This window comes from Numida meleagris, chromosome 4 (genome assembly GCF_002078875.1).
Source record: "Numida meleagris isolate 19003 breed g44 Domestic line chromosome 4, NumMel1.0, whole genome shotgun sequence".
Classification (NCBI taxonomy): Eukaryota; Metazoa; Chordata; class Aves; order Galliformes; family Numididae; genus Numida; species Numida meleagris.
The window spans coordinates 926,391-949,875 of NC_034412.1; the positions used below are offsets into that span (position 1 = coordinate 926,391).

General features: G+C 41.5%; 1 protein-coding gene across 5 annotated transcripts in view; it reads left to right on the forward strand.

Moving 5' to 3' along the window:
• MME (membrane metalloendopeptidase) overlaps positions 1-23,227 on the forward strand; it is a 41,685-nt gene extending 18,458 nt beyond the window's left edge. For 4 of the 5 annotated variants that reach the window (XM_021394174.1, XM_021394175.1, XM_021394173.1 and 1 more), the window contains exons 9-23: positions 462-596; positions 1,873-1,974; positions 4,516-4,652; positions 4,752-4,845; positions 6,432-6,560; positions 7,448-7,546; positions 9,401-9,481; positions 9,936-10,039; positions 10,937-10,995; positions 13,672-13,791; positions 14,469-14,602; positions 16,210-16,275; positions 19,523-19,618; positions 20,015-20,091; positions 21,811-21,910. In XM_021394174.1, the coding sequence (XP_021249849.1) occupies positions 462-596; positions 1,873-1,974; positions 4,516-4,652; positions 4,752-4,845; positions 6,432-6,560; positions 7,448-7,546; positions 9,401-9,481; positions 9,936-10,039; positions 10,937-10,995; positions 13,672-13,791; positions 14,469-14,602; positions 16,210-16,275; positions 19,523-19,618; positions 20,015-20,091; positions 21,811-21,910 (1,533 nt within the window). Of the gene's footprint in view, positions 1-461; positions 597-1,872; positions 1,975-4,515; positions 4,653-4,751; positions 4,846-6,431; positions 6,561-7,447; positions 7,547-9,400; positions 9,482-9,935; positions 10,040-10,936; positions 10,996-13,671; positions 13,792-14,468; positions 14,603-16,209; positions 16,276-19,522; positions 19,619-20,014; positions 20,092-21,810 lie in introns of all 5 variants that reach the window. The other variant, XM_021394171.1, reaches the window with a different exon arrangement.

A 23,485-nucleotide genomic window follows, 5' to 3' on the forward strand; every position in this document is an offset into this window, starting at 1 on the left:
ATGTGCCAGGTACAGGAGCCGCCCTGCTTCTGGGAGTCATTTTCCCACGATGCTAATCCCACACAGTCCATCATCATTTCTCTTGGTTTTCTGTTTCTGGGAATTCTGCTCCTTGGACACAGTATTTTTGGAAGTTGTAATTAAAGTGAATTAGCAAAAGCACAGGTGGTAGTTTAAATATGGACCCACAAATGTCTCATTTTAAATAATGAAAACACAGTGCAGTAGTTGAGAGTGCTTAGGTTTGAACAGTGCTACAAATCGTACAGTACTTTTCCACAAGGGAATTTTCAAATTTCTATTTGTGATCTAACAGTATTTGAGAATAAATTACTGTACAGTTATCAAAGAAAGAGATGAAGAACCATACATAGTTCATGAAGTGAAGATGAAATTTTAAACATAATCCAAATATTCTTTGAAGAATTTTGTCTTTAAACCATTTGTGTTTTTTCCTTCAGGCATGTTCTGCCTACGTCGATTTCATGATTTCTGTAGCTAAACTAATCCTGCAAGAAAGAAATATTTCTTTCAACGAGACTCAGATTTCTGAAGAAATGAAAAGAGTCATGGACCTGGAGAAGGAGATTGCTAATGTAAGAAAAATCATTCTGAAAGTATCTCTGAACACCTGACCTCCATACCCAAGGAAGCTAACTAACTGTAAACTGAGTTGTTAAGTTACATGCTCGTGCTGCTTTGTGGGACCAAATGTTGACCAAAAGTATATGGGGTCTGGAATACCTAAAGGGAACACATAAAAACACATGCCTTATAACAAGCAAGGGAAGCAGGAGTTAGCTGTTTTCCAGAAATAGCAAACTATTTTATCCTAATCTGTTCAGAGAAGCCCTTCAAGGGAAAAGAGGGCGAGAGACAGGCTTGGGGTCTGTTCTGCCTTAGAAAGTGCATTTCGGGAAGTGCTTCTGGGGCCTCTTTTCCTTTAGTCCTTTTCTTCACACAGGCTGCTTCGTTATCAGAGCCGTAGATCCCCAACCCTGGCTTGCCACGCAACACAAAGTAGTGTTTGTCCTACACAAGCTGCTCCACAATGCTGATTGTTTCAAGTGCATTTTTAATCAAACGCTGTTCTCCAGAAAGTATGCCTTGGAGAAATAGCTAGAATTTAAACTTGCACTGAGAAAAACAAGTGGAAATGAAAGCATTCATGAGCAAGAGCCTGGTCTGTGATTATTAAACATTCCGAAAGCACCTGAAGCTGAGGTTGACTGTAAAACAGTCAGAATACAAATTTCCTAGCTTCCGCTGTTTTTGTAAGTTACGCTGATAGTGAGGGCATGTGTTTGGCAGAGGAAGACCTAACCACTCCATGTGGATAAACGAAAACCATCTGACTTTGATTTACTTCATATTTTCCTGAAAAACACACTTCTGGGTTTAAATCAGAGATAGAAAATTATTAAAAGAAAAGGAATTTATTGGGGAAAGATTTGAAGGGGGGTAAGAAAGGAAACACAGCTGGCATGTCCCTACAGCAGTTGCTGCTGATGAAGAGCACAAATGGCCACCGCCTCGTTTTTGGACTTCTTTCAGCAAGGCTGGAAAACGTGGCAGCACTCTGACAAACCTGCCTCGTGCAGCACAGCAGGCACAGTCCTCTGGCAGCAATGCAGTTTCACTGCCTATAGGAGATGGCCTGCAGCGGAGCCAGAAAGAACTTAGTAGCACATGCATGCTGATCAGAATGCACACTGCGTATATACATGCTATCTGTGTGTACGCAGGAGGTGTTTTGCACTTATGCAAACTTCTCATAGTAATGTATTAAGCCAGAAACAATAATGTTTTCTTTCTACTTCTGCTTACCGAAATTCCTGTGAACTGACTCAATCTCATTATTAACTTTGATAGGCAACAACGAAGTCTGAAGATAGAAATGATCCACTTCTGCTGTACAACAAAATGACGCTGGCACAACTCCAGAACAACTTTTCATTGGAAATAAATCACACGGTGGGTGATAATTAATATCGGTATTTTGGGCTGATGAGATTAAATGGTGAAGCTTGACATGTTTTTCTTGATCTTAGACAAATCTGAAGTTAAACAAGATTCCTGTATTGCACTGCCTATTACCTATACACCTCCTCAATCACACTATGGATTGAAGTCTGCGCTTCTGTACCCCCAGTTTCTGCTAACTTGAAGGCAGATCTAGTGCCTCTGCTTCAACACAGAGAGACTGAAAAGACTGCAGCCAGCACTTCATTCCAGTGTGCTGTACCATTGTGTCTGACTGTTCAGGCCCGCTCTGTTCATCCAGAGCTACAGATTCAGACCAAAAGGTCCTTTTTTCCTAGCATTGCCCCGTAAGATGATCATCCAAAGCAGGCAGAAAGGAGCCTTGGAAATGATGACCATGCATGAAGAAAATTCTCCCCATTCCTCCCACTGTGGCTCCCCTAGGATGTTTCGGCTCTCACTGGTCGCCTGTCCTGAGCCATGTGCCACTTACACAGCATAACCTTTAATTCACGGCACCACAAAGTCCAGCTAAAGAATATCTCAAGGTGATAACGTAGGTGTGCCTTCCCAGTAACACCACGTCTTACTAGTCATGACTGTGTTCATCACAAACAACTTCTGCTTCTGCGTCCTGCACATGAGCAAGCAGATGAACAGGGCGCTGCGGCCTGGCTGGCAGCAGTGTATTGCTGACACTTTTGAGGCCAGCCAGGTACTATGAAATAATATTATTCCTACCCCAGTTTCAAAATCTCTGCTATTTTTATTGACATGAAATTCTTCAATTTTAAATTATATGTCAGTTCCATTCTGCCTAACTTAATTAGTTTCATAATTTACCTTTTCCCACAGATCTAACTTGACAGGTTACCATTACAGTCATAATGTCAGGATGCAATCATCGTGTCAGAAGCTAACTTGTTCACAGAACGGTATTGCCCAGGTTATTTTTAGTTTCTGGGGAGTACTGTAGATCAGCAGTAATCATCTGCTCTAAATTTATCCAAAAACGCTCAAAAGACACATGATGGGAGTTGGTACTGTTGTTGTAATGGCCTAAGGATAGAACAGCAATTATTCCTAAAATTAGCTTTAAATGTGGTGCTTCTCTTTCAGAACTGAAGCGATTCTGTTCCTGAAAGCTTACCTGATTTCTTCAGCTCCACAGTTTGTCTGATAAAAGATATCACCTCTTCCCGCTTTCCTCTCAAAAGAACCAGACAGGGAAAAATCCCCACTGCTTTCCAAACAAATAAGCATAAAAAACATTCTAAAAATTAACAAAATGTGGTTATTTTCTTCAAAGAAAGCACACGGATTATTTGCTTTGCTTAAATGCAACACCTTCCTTTCCACTATGCGCACCCACCCCACCTGGGAAAAACGCAAAGTGGCTCTACAGTTTTGATTACGATTTAAAGCATCTGATTTGAATTGTTTTCTAAGTCAAATTGTGGTCTGCAGAGCCTCGTGTCCTCTGACATGGACTAGGACTGCTGTGGGCCTGGGCAGGGAGCAGGGCTGAGCCTGCAGCGCAGCCATGTCCTGCGCTCAGGACGCGAGGCACTGACTGTGCTCCAGCCACAGCTCTTCTCCATCTCCTTCCTGAGGCACACGATATTACTGACCAGAGACCAAGCAAAGGGAAATTAGTTTTATCAGCAAACTATCAAGAATTTCCCGTCTGGAGTGCCCACACGCTAGAATAACACTCTGTTCACACTGGGTGGGCATGGCAGAATGAAAACTTAACAGAAAATAATATTAACAGGTAGTGCCTGGTGAGCGTTGTGTGGATCTCTGGTGAAAGTGAATACCAGCATAAAGCACACGGGGTTTGAGGACCAGGGAGGCAGAAAACAATAGAGAACACTGATCTCAGTGAGAATTGTCTGCCACGGCATCCTGCTGTCACATGCTTATGGCCCTGCTACCAAACTATTTATTTTTCAGTATCTCATACTACAGCATACGTGGGAAAATTCATTACAGAGAGTGGATTTAATGTGTCCGTTTTAAAGCCTATTACAGTAAAGCTTTTTGTGGATTTCAGCATGCTTCTGAGCAAGCCCTTACCCTGTGCTTGAGAATGGACTGCCACATATACCACAAATTTCATACTGCCCCACATCTACAGAGCCATTTCGTGCTGAGAAATAAAGCTTTCTGTCACACTTTGATTTAGAAAATCTTAGCCATATATAGCAAAAGAGTAAGTGAAATTTTACCTAAAATACCATTTCTGCTTTCCCAGGCTAAATGGAAACAGCTGTAATGTTTTTAATTGTGATAGGCTGAAAATAAAGCAATGTCTGGACCCTTTCTGCTGGATGCCATCCTATTGTAATAGGATTTTAGAGCACAGGGGATATAAATGATCCCAGATGAGTTATTATTGCGTGACACCATTTACAAGTAGTGAAGCTGCTGGGAGATCAGAACAATTGTGAGAGGCAAACATATTTTTAAAAATAGCTAAAGACTGTTTCTGGAGGATTTAACCTTAAATAACACGTCTTGATTTTCCAGGCGTTCAACTGGTCAAAATTCATAAATAATATAATGTCAACCGTACAAATTGATGTTGAGAATACAGAACACGTGGTTGTTTATGACCCAGAATACCTTACCAAGCTGAAGTCTATTCTCAATAAGTACACTCCCAGGTAGGTATGATAGATATTTTTGTAATTTGCACTTTATTTCCAGTATATTTCAAAAGCCTAAGAACGTTACCAGCTTATTATCATTGTTTTATTACATAGAGAACTTCAGAACTACATGATCTGGCGATTCGTAATGGACCTCGTAAACAGCCTCAGCCGGAACTACAAGGACACCAGGAATGCTTTTCGTAAGGTGCAGAAATTCATCTTTCTTTTCAAGTTGTAAGAATGATCATGGCTAACCAAAAAAGATAATTCTTTAATGTCTATATTGTATAAAATGTAAGGTGTTTTGAATGTTGTGCACAAAAGCTAGACGTGTTTGCTAAAGCCTCAGCTGGAGGGTACACATTGTTTATAAGAACTGTGTTTAACAGCTGAAGTGGATCTGAACAGTGCTGTTCTGCTACTTGGTCTCTGTTATTTCCAACTCTGAATCGTTCCCCTGATGATACGGTCATTTTGGTAACAGTCCCGTTTGCTAGCACATGGTTATGCAACAGTTTGGATTGGCTTGTTAGGAACTCCTCAGCATCCAAAGTAAGAGAGTCACGGTCGAAAAGTATGGGCCCAGTCCTGTTTTTCAGTCATTTGATCCCGCAGATATTTTAGTGCTTTTATGGAAGTGCTGAGCAATCCCACAAAGATTGTAGATGGAAATCTTTTCTATTGACCCAGTTGAACTTTCTACTTTAAAGTTTGCCGAGCCCCATCAAAAAAAGGTTAAGGCCATTTTGCTTCATCTCTCAGTGAGAGAGGAAACACTTCTATGCACACATGCAGTGTTTTAAGCAGATTCTGCCTGTCACAGAAATAGAGGAATAATTACTGGAGGGAGTTAATGGACATTTAGTTCGGTCAGTTTGCTATCTCTGAGCAGGGTAATCTTATTCATTAATTACTTCATCTTTTTCCCCAACCCCTCAAAACATGAAACTTTTAATAGAAAGCTTCGTGTTTGCTTAGTCTGCATCACTGAGGAACATGATTCTCACTCTGTGAACCACCACAACACCCCAGGGCTTCGCTGAGCTTTCATTTAGAAAAATGTCAAAGTTTGAAACAACAACAGAAAAGGACCTTGCCACTGTCTGTGTATAACAACACCTCCTTTTCTATAATTAACTAATAATACGCAATATAATGTAGCTGAAGCTTCTCAGACTAAATGCAGTGAAAATAAACTAGCATTTGTCTCGTTAAGTTTGCTTTCAAATATAACTATGTTTCTGTTGTGTGAGGGAGGTGTCAGTCCTAATACACCAGGCACCGTACACATACAAATCCCCAGCAATGCCTTTCTATGCCATGTCACCATCACCTGTATGGCAGCAGGAGCACACTGTTTTCTACATCAGCAGCACACAGATACAGCTGCCACTGGGTGGAAAACAGTCTTAACGCTGCAGGAACGAGTCTGCTGGACAGCTGTGCAGTCACAGCGGCGCTGTCAGAGCTGCCCTGTGACAATGAGAGCTCTGTCTCAGGGTATCCCTCTTTAACCTCTCCCCTTCTTGGCTTTTAGAGCAGTTTTCTTCTCTCTGCCTTACACGCTTTGAAAAGATAAAGAACACTGCTAATGATTCTTCTATTTTCTCAGCCTGTGGAGGACATGCCCTTCACACGGTGAGTCCAGTTAGCTGCCATAAGTACAAGCAGGAACTAATGCACTGGCTGAAGGTCCGCCAGGCTCCTCTGAATGCACATCTGCTCATCAGTTCGCCTTCAGCTTGCGTGGGCCCACACGTCACCGCTCTCTCTGACGTTTATGTCTGACAGGCGCTGTATGGCACCACGTCAGAAACTGCTGTTTGGCGTCGCTGCGCCAACTACGTCAACGGCAACATGGAGAATGCAGTGGGACGCCTGTATGTGCAGGAAGCCTTTGCTGGGGACAGTAAACACGTGGTAAGCCTTTCAGCAAATCTAACCCGTGTGCCATCCAAACATCAGTTGTCACTTACTAGGCAGTTCTTTAAAAAGCTTTGATTACACTTTTGATTTAACTTTTCCGCATACCAGGGTCACTTCCTAAAAAATATAACCTTTGGATTTGCTTCTTAATCAATGTATCACTGAGGAGTAACAAGGATATATGTGCTATGAGTCGTACCCTTGCACCCAAGTACTTCTGCATTACTAATTCTGAGCCGGCCTGCTTCCACGCAAACAACCACATCGTGAAGTAACGTGAAATACAAAGAGAGTGTGTGTGCACACCTGGAGGGAGAGAGGGGTCTGTGTGCCCCACTTGTCCCGTGAGCCAGCCCGAGCCAAGGAGCAGCCCCTCCTGGAACCAAGGCACTGCTGATTCTTTGCACTGGTACCAGTTCACATCCTGCCCAAGTGTGGCACAGGGACAACTGGTTATTTCTCTTTGCCTTCACTCACACAGAGTATTTCCAAAAACATACCTGAAATGAAGATGCGGTTGCTTCCCATCACTCCCTCTGTAATCAAAGCTTAAGTTACACCATTTTTGTGGTTGACATATATCAAATAATTCCATCAGACATGCAACGTGCAACAGATGGATGTCTGACGGATTCTTTGTAACCTGAATAATTGGCATCATTTTGTGAGCTCGTGCCCATTCCCAGGCTGAAAGTGCTCCTTAACTTGAGCTCCAGATTTTGAGTATGGTCCATAAACAGCACACACGGAACCAGATAGTGCAGGAGGAACAAGACGGTGATAATAAACCATGTATAAGCCAAGAAACCTTAACTGTGGAGAAATAACGGAATCATTTGATATGGATCTGTAATATACTAATGTGGTTTTTTTTTTCCAAGGTGGAGGAAATGATTGCAGATATACGTAGTGTTTTTATACAAACTTTAGATGATCTCACCTGGATGGATGCAGAAACCAAAAAGAAAGCAGAGCAAAAAGTAAGTTAAATCTTAAATATTGGAAATACGGCGTGTTTCTCTAAAAATAGGGCTACCAACTGTTTATTTTCCAGAAGAAAAAAGCAGTAACACTTTTATATACATATATGTATTCACATATGTACATAAATGCATGTATATCTGCTTATAGAGGCACAACAGCTTGCAGACTTTCTATGTCAGATTCAAATTACATGGGAAGGGGCCTCTCTGGAGATACGTGTACAAAATAGGAGACATCTATATGAAAGATGAAGACCTTCCAGGCAAATCAGTGAATAATGGGATAGACAACAAGTATCTACAGGAAAGTAATAATGAAAATGAGGAGGAGTCATTTGTGGTGATTTACCAGCTATTGTGAGCAACAGGACAAGAATAAAGTTAAAGCACAGGCTGCATAGCTTTAGTGAGCTCTCTTTTGAGGGTAGAAGCAGCTTCAGACAGTTCATGTAAGTCTGGAGTAATAGAAATCAATTGTAGAGAGCACTGAACAGGGTAACTGAAAGAACTTGATTATACCTCTAATTTGTTGTATTGTCGGGATAAAAAGTCTTCCACTTTGAGTTCTTAATGATATTTTACTAGGAAAATAACAACACTTGGAAAATGCCGTGTTTATATTAATTGTAGAGCAGGACCTCCAAATTTTTGTGTTACAAAATCTTAGGAAAAAACATTAAAAATAACTATTCAAGTATTACTGCATTATCAAACAACTCTAGACTGCACAGTCTACAAAAATGCGTGATTGCAACAGATACCTCAGACAGACACAGCATCGGCTGGCCTTACCCCAGCTCACATGGCATCGCATAGCTGAGATGCAATATTATCATGCGGTGCAAGTGCAGCCCTGGTAGAAGAAAGCTTCAACAGCCACACGTACCAAGCAGTTCTGACCACCCAATAACTCCCAATAACTTCCCAGCCAAGGAATGGCTGTGTAACTGATGTAGTGAACTGAAGTCCTATGAACTCTGTACTGTGATTAGACACAGGCAGTGTATTTACAAAGTCCATGAAACACTTTTACTGCTGCAAACAACTTAATTGGCAAGATGAAATGCAGACTGTTGGAAAAGTTCTCATGCACTCCACATGTTGCTTGTAATGTTCATTTGTTTGTGGGAACAGCCTACATCTGAAAATTAGTTGTATACATCATGTGATTTTATTGCTAAATTTATTAATGAATGCTTATATGGAAATATTAGAAAGAGCTGCCAAAGAATCATTTGATTTTTTTTGGTTTTTTTTTTAATTGGTTCTGACAATGTCATCAAATACAAATGAATATTCAGCTATTGAAAGGCACTGAGTAAGGTTTGGGTGAGATGCCTTTGTTCAGGGCCTCTAATAGCCAAAATCTGAGAATATTTTAATAAATGGTTTTCAGTCCAATATAGACATGGGAGCTGGTTCAGAAATTCTGATATAGACTCAAACTGAAGTCCTGAAAAATTGTAAATGTGATTTCCTGTAACATACTGAAGTTAAAAAACTTCCCGTCATTAATTTTATTCCATTCTAAATACTGTAAAATATGTCAATTTTTTCAATCTACTATTGGTTTAACCTAGACTTTCAACTCCAAGGCATCGATGCAGTGTTTTTGGCATCTTGTGCATACTGCTCTAAGTTTACTGGTAAAAGAAGGAACAAGACACTTTCTGAAAATTTCCATTGTTATAATTAACCATGCATGCTACAGTGCTTACAATAATTAAAGAAATGAAAATAAAAACTGTATTCAGTTAAAGTTCTGGGTTTTCTGCAGTTGCCTACCTAGTAGATGATCAATGTAAAAATCAGGGCAGATTTGCTATGGATGTCAAACTATCTTTTCCCTAGGCAACAGCAATTAGAGAGAGGATTGGTTATCCAGATGAGATCATGACAGATGACAATAAGCTGAACAGTGAGTACCAGGAGGTAAGTATCCATGACAGGTGCATAATCAGAAAAAGGTCTTAAGAGAGAAATCATGGCTTTGTCTTCATAACAAAGCCAAATCATCTGCATCTGCGTAGAATAACTCAATCTTGTCCTCAGTTGCACAGAGGTAAATAAGAATGTATTAAAATTCAGTGTAATAAGCTGATCCAGGACAGATGATGGTGTGTATTTGGTCGTACTTCAAGGGAATGTGTAAATTCTAGAGGAGTCATGCTAGACTAAAACGTAGAGCCAATGGTGTTCAGTCTAGTATTTCTAAATCTGCCACAGATTTACCACGGTTTGAAGTGGATGCAAGTATACATAACTTAGTGACTGTGTCTATTTATTCATGAATGTGAACTAGCTCCCGAAGTACGATGTGGACCACCTGCATAATTCAAACTGCACCAACCACCACCACTAAGTATTTTTCCCTCTTTCTTTGCAGCTGAACTACAAAGAAGAAGAATACTTTGAAAACATCATTCAAAATTTAGTATTTACCCAGAAGAAAAGACTGAAAAAGCTTAGAGAAAAGGTGGACAAAGAGGAGTGAGTATTTAAAAATACCTTATATAGGTCTTCACTCAGTTTCCACAGGAGGAGGTAGACGGTTGGAAGGTAATCAGCAATGATTTAATTACTTTCCTGCACTTTTTCCCCCATTAAGAGGGTAGGCAGGAGGGCATTGCTCCCTTCTCAAAGGCTGGACCTACATTAACAGGAGGATGATGAAGTTAGGGGGATGGTGTGGAAGGCTAAGTATTCTGAAGTAGCTCTAGCCTGGTCCCTTAGCTCCTGTACTGGATTAAGTGGACTCTTGGAGAGCAGCTTTTCAGTGAAGTTCACCTGAAAGATGAGTTTCATCCCCATGTGTTTTATTTCTCTCATTCAGAGACCACTGTGCAATGCCAAACAAAGCATGATTAAATGAGGATGAGCAGGAATTTACTTCAGAAGTGTAGTCCTGCTCTGAATTAACATAGATAAACCCGAACACTGTCACAGAACATTCCCTAGCCACACTGGCTACTCTTCCTATCTCAGCTCTGGCCAATTTAGAAACTAATTAAACCAAATCAGAAAAAGAGACTGTTGTCACTATTGGCCATGCTAACTTGTAGGCCTGTTCATTTGGATATGGGCTGCAGAGATGGATGTATGTTGAGGAGATCCTACTGTTGTCTTCAGCTACCTGATGGGACGGGATATAGCGGAGTCTGACTCTTCTTGGAGATGTGCGGTGCTAGGACAAGTGGGAACAGACACAAATTGGAAAATGGAGAATTCTGACTAGATGTGAGGAAAAACATTTTCACTGTGTGTGGAGGCGCTGGACTTAATCTCCAAAAATGCCTTCCAGCCTCAATTATTACGCAGTTCAGTCTCTACATTTGTACCTGCCACTGAGAACTGAAATTCTAACCTTTATTCTTCTGTTGTTACTAGGTGGATAAGTGGAGCTGCTGTTGTCAATGCTTTTTATTCTGCAAGTAGAAATCAGATAGGTAAGGTTTACCAAATTATTACTAAATACTTCCAGAAGTATTTTTTTTTTAATTACTTTGGTCCCCACTAAGGAATTGAAGAAGCTGAAGAAGACCTGCAGTCCTGCATTTGTAAATGTTGCTGATTCAGGTGATCCATTAAGCAGATTCCTGCAAATACGATCCTGACATCTCCCACTGGACCCCAGTCTCCGTGCAATAGCTTGCACTTGCAGAAGCACGAAGCTGCTGGTTTGGGCAGAAAGGGAATGCAGCACTCAGCCTTAACCCCAAGCCAGCAAGAACAAGGAGGAATGGAGAAAACTCCTTGTGTTGGTGCAAGCATAGTAAGGATAAGAGAATACAGTTCATGATGATTGGATTGCCAGCGTGGTGCTGTTTGCACAGAAATTCAGCAGCCAGAGTAGTCACCTATTTTTAGGTTTCATGCCCTGTTCAGAGCTTTGGCAATGTTTGTGAAGGTTCGTTAACTTTTTCAGTGAACTCAAACTATTCTGGCTTTGCAGGGGGTAGGGACAAAGCTGTGTGACTTAACTGACAAGCACTGCTTACACTTAGGGATGGCAAGAAAGTGCAGTCATTTTGGTAGGCAGTAAAGCTGTGAGCATTTTAAGTGTATTATTGAACATTCAGCATAAAATTCTGCTCAGAAGGCTTTGTTTAAAATAGTTTTGCACAATAATTTGTAGAAAAGAAATCATGATTTGTAAGACCAAAGCTGACGAGTAGAGGTTAATCTGAGCCATAAATTCTTACCTCATCCTGCAGCTATCGCATGTCAGGATAATTAAAGCAGTCTGATCTTTAGAGTGATGTCTGAATTAGCATGATAACTTTCTTTAAAAAAAAAGAGAAAAACATAACCTCTAAAAAGGAGTTTGATGCAGGATATGTAGGAAATTTAGAGCTCCATTAGCACATCTTAATATGGCTGTGATCCTCATGGTTCCAGCAGCACTTAAAGCAGATCTTAAAGAAGCCACTCAACATCAGAAAAACCAGCGGAGCAGCCGCTAGTGAGGCAGCCCAGCATCGCTCCCTTTGGGTACCAGCTCCCCCTGCCCTGCAGCTGTGCCAAACGGAGCAGATCCGTGCTTCTGACCGTTTGGGGAAGACTGTGCAACACAATCACTCCCAGCAAAGGCGTTACGGTTTGCAAACACATTCAGGAAGAAAAGCAGTGTGTCCTTCTTTTGTGTAGGGCTGCACAGATTCTGGGGGAAACACTTCATGCTTTTTCCTGCCTTGGATGTTCTCAAAGCTGATTAGCAGTCTGCCTTTTATATCCCACAGCAGTTGCACTTCCTTCTTTGTCTGTATCTCTGCTTGAAATGCACCTCACTATAGCAGGAATGCCTATCCGCTGTTTTATGTAACAGAAGTCACGGAATAAATTGCTTCCTGAGGGGCAGAGTAGAAAAAAAAAATCTACGAGTTGTGACATTTTACTCTAAAAATGGAGGAGGTGACAGGGCAGTAATTAAACTGAACTTAAAGACCTGGGGAGCTGCTGCCTCCCAGAAGGGAACGTGCTCCTTCGTTTTCAAGCAAAGGCTGCACTGAGCTCCGACGATTCCAGCTGTGTTTCAGGCCACCAGGACTGATGCTCATCATTCTGAGCAAATACCTTGCCAGTCGTGGGCTTCAGGAGAAGTACAGCCTTCTGATGCTGTACCCCAAGTACTGCTTTCTTTTTCCAGTCATCAAAATACCCATCATATGGTGCGGCATTTACACTCCTGTCTTTACTATCAGCATCTGCTAATAAAAATGAATACAGAAACATGCAGATACTTAATTCAATGTCAAAGTAGCAATGTCACAGAATTACTGTGGCAGCAGGCAGCAGTTTGCACAGGACAGCAGTAAGAGTTTATTTTCTAACCTCTTATTTTTCTCATGATTCTTTCTCCTCCTTAAAGAAATGGCTACTGGGAATTACGTGGAAACACAAGAAGCATGTTCTCCTTGCTTTTCTGTATGAGACCTGTCATGTAATTCCTTTACATACAAGTTTTGTACCTAGAAAGAACCTTTTAAGAAAAATCTTCATTTATAAAAGAGCACACCTGAAAGACGATTTATTTTTACTAAATTGTTTCCTGAAAGCATAGAGAGATTAGCAGAGAAGTGGATAAAAAGAAGCATTTTGTTCCAATTCTTCCGCTGCTAGCATGGCCTATTTTCCTTGGTTCTAGTGGGAATTACTACTAGTTACAAGGAAAGAACAAATTTCTCTGAGATTGCTTTCAAGTGGGGACAACGACCAAGGAATGCCTTCGTTGTAGGGAACACCTTGCCATCCTTCAGGATGTTGCGATGTTTGTTTAATAAAGCTACAGGAGACTGAGAATGCTGAGTGCTGCAAACTGGGAAAGTCCAACTGCTCTTTTGCAAAACTAAACAGTAACAATACTTAAACTGCTCGTGATTATGCAAGTGTCCCAAGAGCTGTTTTCCTTTACCCCAAGCTGGTGGGGAAGGGGAGTGGCCGCGCTGATCTGTTCCTTATTCCCTACAGCCATTACCATGTGTAAATAAAATTACTGTTACTGTTAAATCTGAGGGAATTGCATGACTTTGGCAAGACTTGGACATCTGTAAAAACGGTCTGATCACGCAGCGCACACGGCTGAATGAGGCAGTACCTTAATCGTGTTTGGGTTTCTTTTGCAGTCTTCCCTGCTGGCATTTTGCAGCCCCCTTTCTTCAGTGCATCTCAGCCCAAATCTCTAAACTATGGTGGCATAGGCATGGTCATCGGACACGAAATCACACATGGTTTTGATGACAACGGTAATGTAATGAGTTTCTAGTTACAAAACATAGGGCGCACAGAATATTTGACATGCGTTAGTGCTTCATCGTTCCAGGGAACAAATAAAATGAAGACCGAGTTCCCATATATAAGACAAAATTTGGATTTCTGAGGTGTTACAATGTTGCCAGGCTGCAGCCTGCAGACCTGCTGCACACAAAGCCTTTAGTCTTGTACCTGGCTGCTTACTTTTGCCAAAGGCTACATCAGAAGCATTTTCTTAGAGGAAAAAAAAAAAAGGAAACAAAAAACCAGCTGTAAGCTCCACAACATCCCGAGCAGCGTGTGCCACGACGCTGCTCCAGCTGTGAACTCAAGGACCGAGCTGCTAGACCTGCTGCCCAGCCACTGCCTTCACTTCTACCCCGCACTACAACAACCCAGCACCAAGGCACGCGTCAGAACCGTGCCACGCTCCCTAAGAGAGCCTTCATCACACCTTCTAATTCAGGCTGAATTAGTTTGTTTTATTCCTTAACTGGAATATAGCCCTTTCAGAAAAAAAGGAAAAATTGGAGCATGTCATCTGTATGACTGCCTCATTGCAGAGATAACCTTTTAACGAGTGATTGTATTTACTTGCTATCCTTAATGCATCAAAAGCCGCTTTTTTTTTTTTTCCTTTACTCATCATTCTGTTAAAATATTGTTACAGGCAGAAATTTCAATGAGAATGGAGACCTCGTAGACTGGTGGACTGAAGAATCTGCACGCAATTTTAAGAACTTATCGCAGTGCATGGTGTACCAGTATGGAAACTTCTCATGGGACCTAGCAGGTGGACAGCAGGTATGTCATATTTATTTACAACTACCAGTGTTTGCTTTTCTTTTAATGAGAAACCTCAGGGTCTTATGTTCTAAACACGCAAAGCCTTTTTGCATGAATGGTTGAGGAAAACCAGCATGAGATTCTTAAAAAGAACAAGGCAAGGTGCTCATTCAGTCTCAGGGGCAGTCCGAGAAGCCGCTGCTCTAGAAACCTTTATGGGCCCCCAAAGGCTCTTCTTTAATCCCATTAAGGAACAGAAAAAAAATACATGCAAGTTTGATCTTCTTTCCCTAAAGCTCGATGTGCAAATAAAACATACCCACGTCAAAACAAATCCTGCTTGCTGCTTTCCTTCCCCTCCGAAGTTTCTTGGTCTTTCCTGAAGATAAACATGTGAACCACAAAGCAGTAAGGGCTGAGAAGAAGCAGGGGACAGCAGGATGCAAGGATGAGATGGAACGCAGGCAGCCCACCTACATGTACCCGCACTGGTAGCGCCCTGCACAGTTAAACCAACAGGCTTCAGCACTGCCTGGAAGCCCTGATTCCATGACAGTGCTTTGCAGGATCAGGTCTGTCTGACGTCACAGACCAATACTCAGCAGAGCACACAAGCAGGTCGTGGTGAGGTGGGCGTTCCTCGTACTGACCGGGAGACCAGCCCCGTTCCCACTGACTGCAGGCTGCAAAACCGCAACTGGAAGCAACAGCTCTGTCTACACAGATCCTATACAAGACTCTGTATCTGCTATACAAGAAGACGTTTCTCTGACTATTACTGTATGGCCTTTGTAGGGGCTGACAATATATTCCCTCACACTGAATAGGGAAAAGATAAACCCTCCTGTGCTGAGGATTTCCTAATCACTTTTTGAACTGCTGGGACCGACGGGGAAACCATTAAAGGAAAAGAATTTTTCTGCATGTTTATCTGCCATTTTTCACAGATAAAATTCATTCTAATGATGATTCTGTTTTGTGGCTTTGAATACTGTAATCCAGCGTTTGGGCTACAGGTCAAAAGTACAACACCTTAAAAATAAACCGACAGTTTCTGTATTACCGAAGCTTCATCACCTTCAGTGAGACCTCGCTGATTTATGAACAGGGTAACAGCTAGATCACTTTATTCTCTGCATTTTGCTACCAAAGAGCTACCTAACTTGCCCAATATACAGGAAAATACTTAATGACTTCCTAGCAGATTTGCTGATGTCTGTTAACCGATAATTACAACTACCTGGAGTTGGGATTTAACTTGTTTTGTAGACCACGGGGACAGATTTTGCCTACTTGCCCTAACAGGAACCGTGGTAAGAAGGTGAGCATTAAAAAGAATGAATGAACACACAACCAAGCATCAGAAATTCTGAGTAAAAGAAGTACAAGCTCCTAGAAAGCTACCTGTGTGGGGAGGAAAAAGATTAGGGAAAACAAGAGTATCTGCATGGATTTTGAGATAAGGGAAAAGGAGACTTCTCAGAGATTCTGTCATAGTCTTCTTCTACAGCTTCAGACTTCAAGGGAATTCTCCCTGTCTGAAAGTGAATTAGGCACAGCTTGGCATCCAGATCCTGGATAAGCTCTTCTTTCCACAGACTGTATTCTCTCTTTTTCTCTTACAGCTGAGTGGAATCAACACACTAGGAGAAAACATTGCTGATAATGGCGGTGTTAGACAAGCATATAAGGTAAGAAGTATCCATTTTTTTTTATTCTAGCTGAAATCATCATAAGTTAAGACAATTTATTTCAGAGTATTTGAAGAAGAAATGTTTTTTGCTAGGGACAGGACCGTACCTACTCTGTCATCAAAGCACAGTTTAAAACCATTGACAACTGTTGTATTTCTTTCATCTTATTAATTGTTTCAGGCCACATTTGAACAATCACCTAACTAAACTGACGATACTGAGCAGCTCTGGCTGCCTCTGGCTACCCGTCTTCACCAGCTTTTCTATACCAGGAAGGAGGAACAGAATGATTTTCTTCTCACTTCTATCCATAAACAGAGACTGGTTTTTTTTGTTGTTGTTAATCTCTGCTTACATGGAACTCTATTCACTGTGTACACTGTTCAAAATCTTGTCTCGTACAAGTGACTAGCGTCCCCTGGGCAGGTATCCAAAGATGTCAGTGATATCTGGACTCCCTGTCCTAAGCCTTCCATGGGGAGCTTGTCTGCTTTTTGGTTTTCCTTTCATCTACTTCAGGAAGAGAATATCTAACTCTCTGGATTTGCCAACTTGGAGACAGAAAGTAAAACAAGGTCTTCTCTTTGTGATTGCAGGTTGAGAGATGAGAAGCAAGTCAGCTTCTCTAGGCCTTTTCCGTGTTACTTACATATCTGACAGGGCAGGCCATTGTAACATGATGCTTTGTCTCCTTCTCTGAACACGCTGTTCTGTAGCAAAATATCCAACACTTGAAAACTCGACTGCTGTCATTGCTCAACAAAGTGCCTGCTGGAATGCATGGGCCAAGTCACGCTTCTCAAACTTGTCATATCACTCCTGCAAGCAAGGCCATCAGCAACACTCCCTTCAATAGAAATATAAATGTTTGAGGGCAAATACCATCATTAATGAGAGACTGAAGAATGACTTCTAAGTCTAAAAGAGGAGTCGGTATGTCATAATAGATCACTCTGATCTTCAGTTACCAGAATACTTACGCATGAAAAAAAAACAACACAAACCCATGACAGAGCATTCTCTTTCTGAAAGGAATGGACATTAAAAAAAAATAAATCAGAAGCGTTACCCAAAAAAACAATTGGATTTCCTTAGTTATGATGATATCAAAAGCAGTTTAAAAAAAAAAAAAAGACCAGAAGGAATCTTGAGAAGCCATCCAGTCCACCCCCATCCTTGCAGGCACAGTCAGCCATTCAAACACTCTGTAAGGGAAGATCCACTACATCCTTGCTGTAGTTGAATGCTATCACGACTTTGCTTTCAATGGCGGAAACAAAGAACAATCTACTCCTTTCTTTTCAGCCACCTTTTACATATTTTAAGACTGTTATGTAAAGCCCAGACTTCTCTTCTTTAGACTAAACAAACCCAATTCTTTCAATCTCTCCTCATAGGTCATGTTTGCTAGACCTCTGCTCATTCTTGCTGTTTTCTTCTGGACTCCCTCCAGTTGGTCTACGTCTTTCTTTGAGTGCAGAGCTCAAAACAGTACAGAGCGCTCCAGCTGAGACCTGGCCAGTGCCAAGTAGAGTGGAAGGATTCTTTCATGTGACTTATATAAGATGCTCCTGTTTATACATCCCAGTATGATATTTGCCTTTTTTGCAATATCGTGGCACTGTTGAATCTTGCTCAGCTTGTGAATAACTAAAATTTCTGGAGCCTTTTCAGTAGACCTGTTGACTGCACATTCTTCAGCGCACACTTCAGTGACTGCCTTTACTCTTGTGGCAGCCTGGCACTGGCTTTAGTCAGAATATTCCTCCAGTCTGCCAACATCTTTCTTTAAGTGGTGGTAGACAAACAACACACTGACACATGGTCTTTATGAGAAACATGAATGCAGCTGTTCTTACTATGGAAAGGTTTTAAAGTCTTTTGCAACTTGTTTAAAAAAAAAAAAACAAAAAAAAAAAAACCAAGTGGTTAGTTCTAGAAATCAACTTTTTATAATGCAACATTAAATAATTGATAAAACTGATTTCTTCGCCCTACGGAATCAATTTTACGCTAGTAAAATTGGATCCTGGAACTCTGCACTATTTGAAATAAATGTATTTGACAAATATTTGAGAGCAAAAAAAAAAACAAACAGTTAACACACATGTGTGCTGTTGCTAGTTTTGCAACTGTTGAAGCTTTTTGCTACGCATCTCTTACCTCATTAGGGACAAGAAAGAACAAGGGCAAGAGTGAAAGATGACTAAGTGCAGGAGGAATGAATCCTTGGATCACATCTTGGATTGTCCTGGAGATCATTTGTGCCAGACGTGGGCTGGGGTGCCCAGCCCAGTCACTGACACAGGGATCCAGATGCTGGGGGTGCCACGTGCTAGGCGGGACACATGCTGGGGGTGCCACGTGCTGGGAACTCAGCATGAGATGCATCAGCTACGCTCTGCTTGCGACTGTGCTTTAGAGAGCAGCACAGCACCGTGCCTTCCCATGTGCATCTTTACCATGCAAGGTACAAACAGGGTAACTGATGGTAACGGCTGATCCAAAGAACCTACAGGAGACAGGGCTGCTGCAGGCAAGTCCTTGTACAGACAGCTCTGAGCCCTGACAATTTGGAGACTGCTTTAGCACAGAGCTTGCTGATGCCTCACTACACCCACCCCTAAGTCAATAGAAGAGAATCTCACAGCCATTTCCTTTACAGAACATGCTCTGTTATTCATTAATTAACCCCATGAAAGGATTGCCTAGGAAAATATGTAACCATTCAGTGAAATTTAATACATTCATTATCACAAAGCTTGATGAAGTGTAGTATTAATTCTCCATAGCTTCTGTATTTTAGAACACGTCCTCATTTGCATCCTTAATTTCTTCCTCTATAAAAAAGATGCAGGGTTACACAAAGACCTAGTTATCTGGATATACTTGTCTTGCTGAAATTACTCCATTAACCTTCACTTTTTTTTTTTGTCACAGTAAATTGCTTTCTTTAAGCCTGTTCCTCTTACTATTTAATCCAATGTAAACGAATCAGGTTTAAAACACTACTGTAAGGCCCATTCATTGCGAAACCTGTATTGGTACAGTCTGGCCACTTGTATTGCAGTACGAAGAAATGGCCCTGTCTTTTTCTGCCAAAAAGCAGCATGCAATAAGATGGACAGCCAAGGCAGTTAGTAATAAATTGCTTCGAGGAATCCATGATTTTCCTCCTTCTCATCATTCCATGTAGAATGTATAGATCGGAAGTCATAACGTTTCTGCACAATTCATTTTGCAGGCCTATGAGAACTTTGTGAAAAAGAATGGGAAAGAAAAACTTCTCCCTGGCCTGGACATGAACCATCAGCAGCTGTTTTTTCTGAACTTTGCGCAGGTATTTCACTCTGCTTGATTGAAGGCTGTGAAAATCATTCTGTTACAGTTTAACAGTAAGTCACAAAGAGTAGGCTGACTTTTTAGTTCTAGTAAGAGCTGTCAGAGCTGCTAAGCTGAGCAGTGTTCTCTACAACGTAGTGAAATTAAAGTCTTGTTAGGTACATTTCATCTTACCTACATAAATGAATTCATCTAGGAATAAATCTAGTGGGCAGTTTCTTGTGCTCAAATTCCTTTGTTTGAGAATAAGAATATACTTTAAAAATAACAATACATTGTTTTTCTATGTTCCAATATGAAATCTCACAGTATTAAGTATTTCACTGTGAAATGACAGCAGGTTTCTTCCTGGACAATCTCCTTGCTAACAGGTGCTTTTCTTTGTTATGTGTAGGTATGGTGTGGAACATACAGACCAGAATATGCTGTGAACTCCATCAAAACTGACGTGCACAGCCCAGGCAAATTCAGGTCAGCATGCGTAGCAATCTTCAGTGTAATTCCTTAATATAACACAGCTTTCAGCTACTGAATTTAACAAGTCCCCTGTAGAAGGCTAGGCTTCATTTACCAGGGTAGATATTTAAACACGTAGAGCAGTAAGAGAGCACGCTGCAAAAGGCTGAGGGAGGCACACTGACCCGCAGCCCAAGCACAGCTTTGCTGACAGAAACAGGCACGCCAGCCCCCAGGCAGCTCCACAGGCAGAACAAGGGTGGGGGAGTTGTCCTCCCTCTGAAGGCCACACAGCTCAATTCTGCCTGCACTGCTGAGAAGCTTTGAGCAGCCACTGTCAAAGAGCACAGCCACCACCACCTGCTACTGAATGCATGTGAGACTTAAAGGAGAGCCCCAGACTGCCTGGAACGCACTGCTCTTCCAGAATTCCCCTTGCTCCCACAACAGCTCCTGATAGGGTTCTTATAAAGACTATGAGTGGACTTCTGCTGCCAGTAAACACACAGGTAAAATCTCCAGTTAACCTGTAGAGTATGAAGGTTTTACTCTTCTAAGAGAAGAGAATAATCCACCTGCTTTTAAATAATAACAGTGACACGAGAGAGATGGCCTTCTGTCAGTAGCCTCTGTTTGCCTAAAGAGCATCAGAGGGAGGAACTCCTTTCCTACCTAGAGCCAGAAGAACGTTCTGCTCCAGCAGGGAGGATTGGCATCCTCACCACCACGCGAGCTGCACTGCTCGTAATGCCTGCAGCCCCACAGCGGGGCTCCACTGTGCCAGGTGGTACACAACACCACAGTGTTCTCTCCTCTTGCAAGAGTAACAGAAGAGTTTTAGCTGCAAGGTTACTCACCCTCCAACAGTAACAAACCTGTGTGCATTGGTGCAACAAGCAAATGTATTTTCTGTCTTGTATCTCTGGTTAGTCTTCCCAAGAATAGGTGGGCTTGAATTCAGTGGAGGCATACAGGAAAGCTGGCTGTTCAGAGTTAAAGTCTTCAGGGCAGTCTCTTCACGTCAAGCCAGAGCAACCTGCTAATCAGTAATGTAACAGTGCTTTTGGTCTAACGGATTTGTTTGCTCCAACCTGGTGAGATCAAGTAGGTATGCAGACACCACAGTGTATTTCTTAGCTTTGAAAAACGCTCATCTCCAAGCCTCACATATACAAGAGCTGATTTCTCTCCTGATACAATTCAGAACATTCATTTCAGTATCTCGCTTTCAAAGGCTTTTCACTGCAGAACTATCTTGTTTATCCCACGTACTCAAATATTTGTGAAAGTAGTGACTGTTCCTTCAGCTGCTGCTTGACTGGCATTTCTCTGTGGGCTGTTTCTGTACTCCCAATGCCAGGAAACTCGTCAACAAAGCAGAGCTATGAAAAGAAAAGCCAACAGAAATGAAGGACGGGCAATAACTGCATTCCTACAGAAATAAATGGGAGCCCCGAGAGAGCCTGTAGAGACGAAGGGCCTGCGCCTGCATTTCTGGAGGTTGCAGAGGGGAATATAAAACTGAGAAGAGAAAAACACATCCACCACCTCAGGTGAAAGGGAAGCAGTAGTCAGAGCTTCGAAATACATCCATTTCCCACAGTATTTTCAAGTGATGGGGGAAAAAGGTTAAAAAAGAGGATCTTTCTGTTTGGGTTGGTTTTCTTTTTTTTTTTTTTCTTTACTAAAGAAAGGGAATTAAAAATGCCAAGATGTTCTTGTTTTGTTTTAAAGGGTCATAGGATCATTGCAAAACTCTCCGGAGTTCTCTGAAGCCTTTTCATGCACCACGAAAAGCTACATGGATCCTGCTAAAAAATGCCGAGTTTGGTGATGGAGCTGCACGCTCTGCATCTCAAGCAGCTCTCCAGGAAAACAGAAATTATGAACTGATTTTGACAAGAGGCGGAGGGAAGAAAATTGAGAGAAACGCGCTACAGGATTCCCTTTAATTCTCAGTGAGCAGGCAAACATGAAGCAATCACACCTAAACAATCTGTTTCCCCAGCGAAGGAGAACACCAGCGCAGCGCTCAGCTCTTGTGGCTATCGCTGCTTCTCCTGCAGCCAGCCCTGCAGAACGCACACGGCTCAGCTGCAGCACTTCACTCTCAGCTAATCCAGTTCCCCACAGGTCCGTGGCTTTTTGCATTATGTTTTTTAAATGTCACAGTACAACGCATGATCTCCCACCTGTCGATGAATGCACATTTCTGATCGAGCGGAGGAAAGAAGTATTAAGTAACACACGGCTCTGTTCCTCATCATATGGTAATGAGGCAGCAGTTTGCATCCTGGGTCAGACGTGGTACCCTCTGCTGTTATGATCAATCTGTTCTGCCAAATGTTTTCATTCCTACTTGAAACCATTTACACAAAGGGAGTCCAAAGACATGCCATAGTTAAGTAACCTCTCGATAATTATTCCATTGTGTATTATTTGAACTCACATTTACAACAGTTTATTACTGCTTTCCGGCCAAACTGAAATTGTCGGTAATTTATTAATTTTTGAACGCATAATCTAAAAGATTGTGATCAAAGACCCTGTCACAATTTTCTATGCTTTTTCTTGCTTTCTCTAATGTTGGTCTTTTTTAAAGTTTCTAGCAATGTATAAATCACAGTTTTTGTATTTAAATCTGAGTTACACTTTTGACTTAAACTATTGTAATATATTTTATCAGCATCTGCATAGAACTGGCCAATTTGAGTAATGTGTGGAATTAGACAGTGAGATAGAGCCTACAGAACACGTTCAGTGGAGAACACCGACAAGTGTAGTACGAAGCACAGCTTTCAGACTGACTTCCTCAGTAGTGAGGGTTTCTCTCCTGCACATAATTTGTGCATGCTCTAATGGATGTCAGTCCTCACACCAGTAAAGCTGCATAGCTGATTACAATAATGGAGCTTTAAATGAGAAGGTAATGGGCTTTAAATCTGCAGTGATAGCTACTGAACATCGTCATGCAGATTGCAAAGGAACTTACTGCTTTGTATACCAAAGCAAACAGATTTCCAAAAATAAGTGGCAGATACCTCGGATGACTGCTACAATAGGTATATTTGAAAACCTACGTTCCTTTTAGCTTTTTGAGTTTGTCATCTGATAAAAACATTTTGATAATAAACTGAAATTATAAGCCAAATGCATTGTGTGTTCTTCATAGGAAGTGCAGAAATACAGAAGCGTATTGCCCCTGTGCATGGCTTTCTATAGTGGCCCTGAGCGCTGCACCTCAGCATCTGTAACCAACAGGGAGAACTCAGACCCATTCATTCCGGTAACATCTATTAACAGATGTTAATAGGTTATGTAGTACCCAAGGAAATCACACCAACATCAACAGCAATGAACTTCTAACATATTCTTAGGAAAAATTCTTGTAAAAGAAAGTATAAAATAG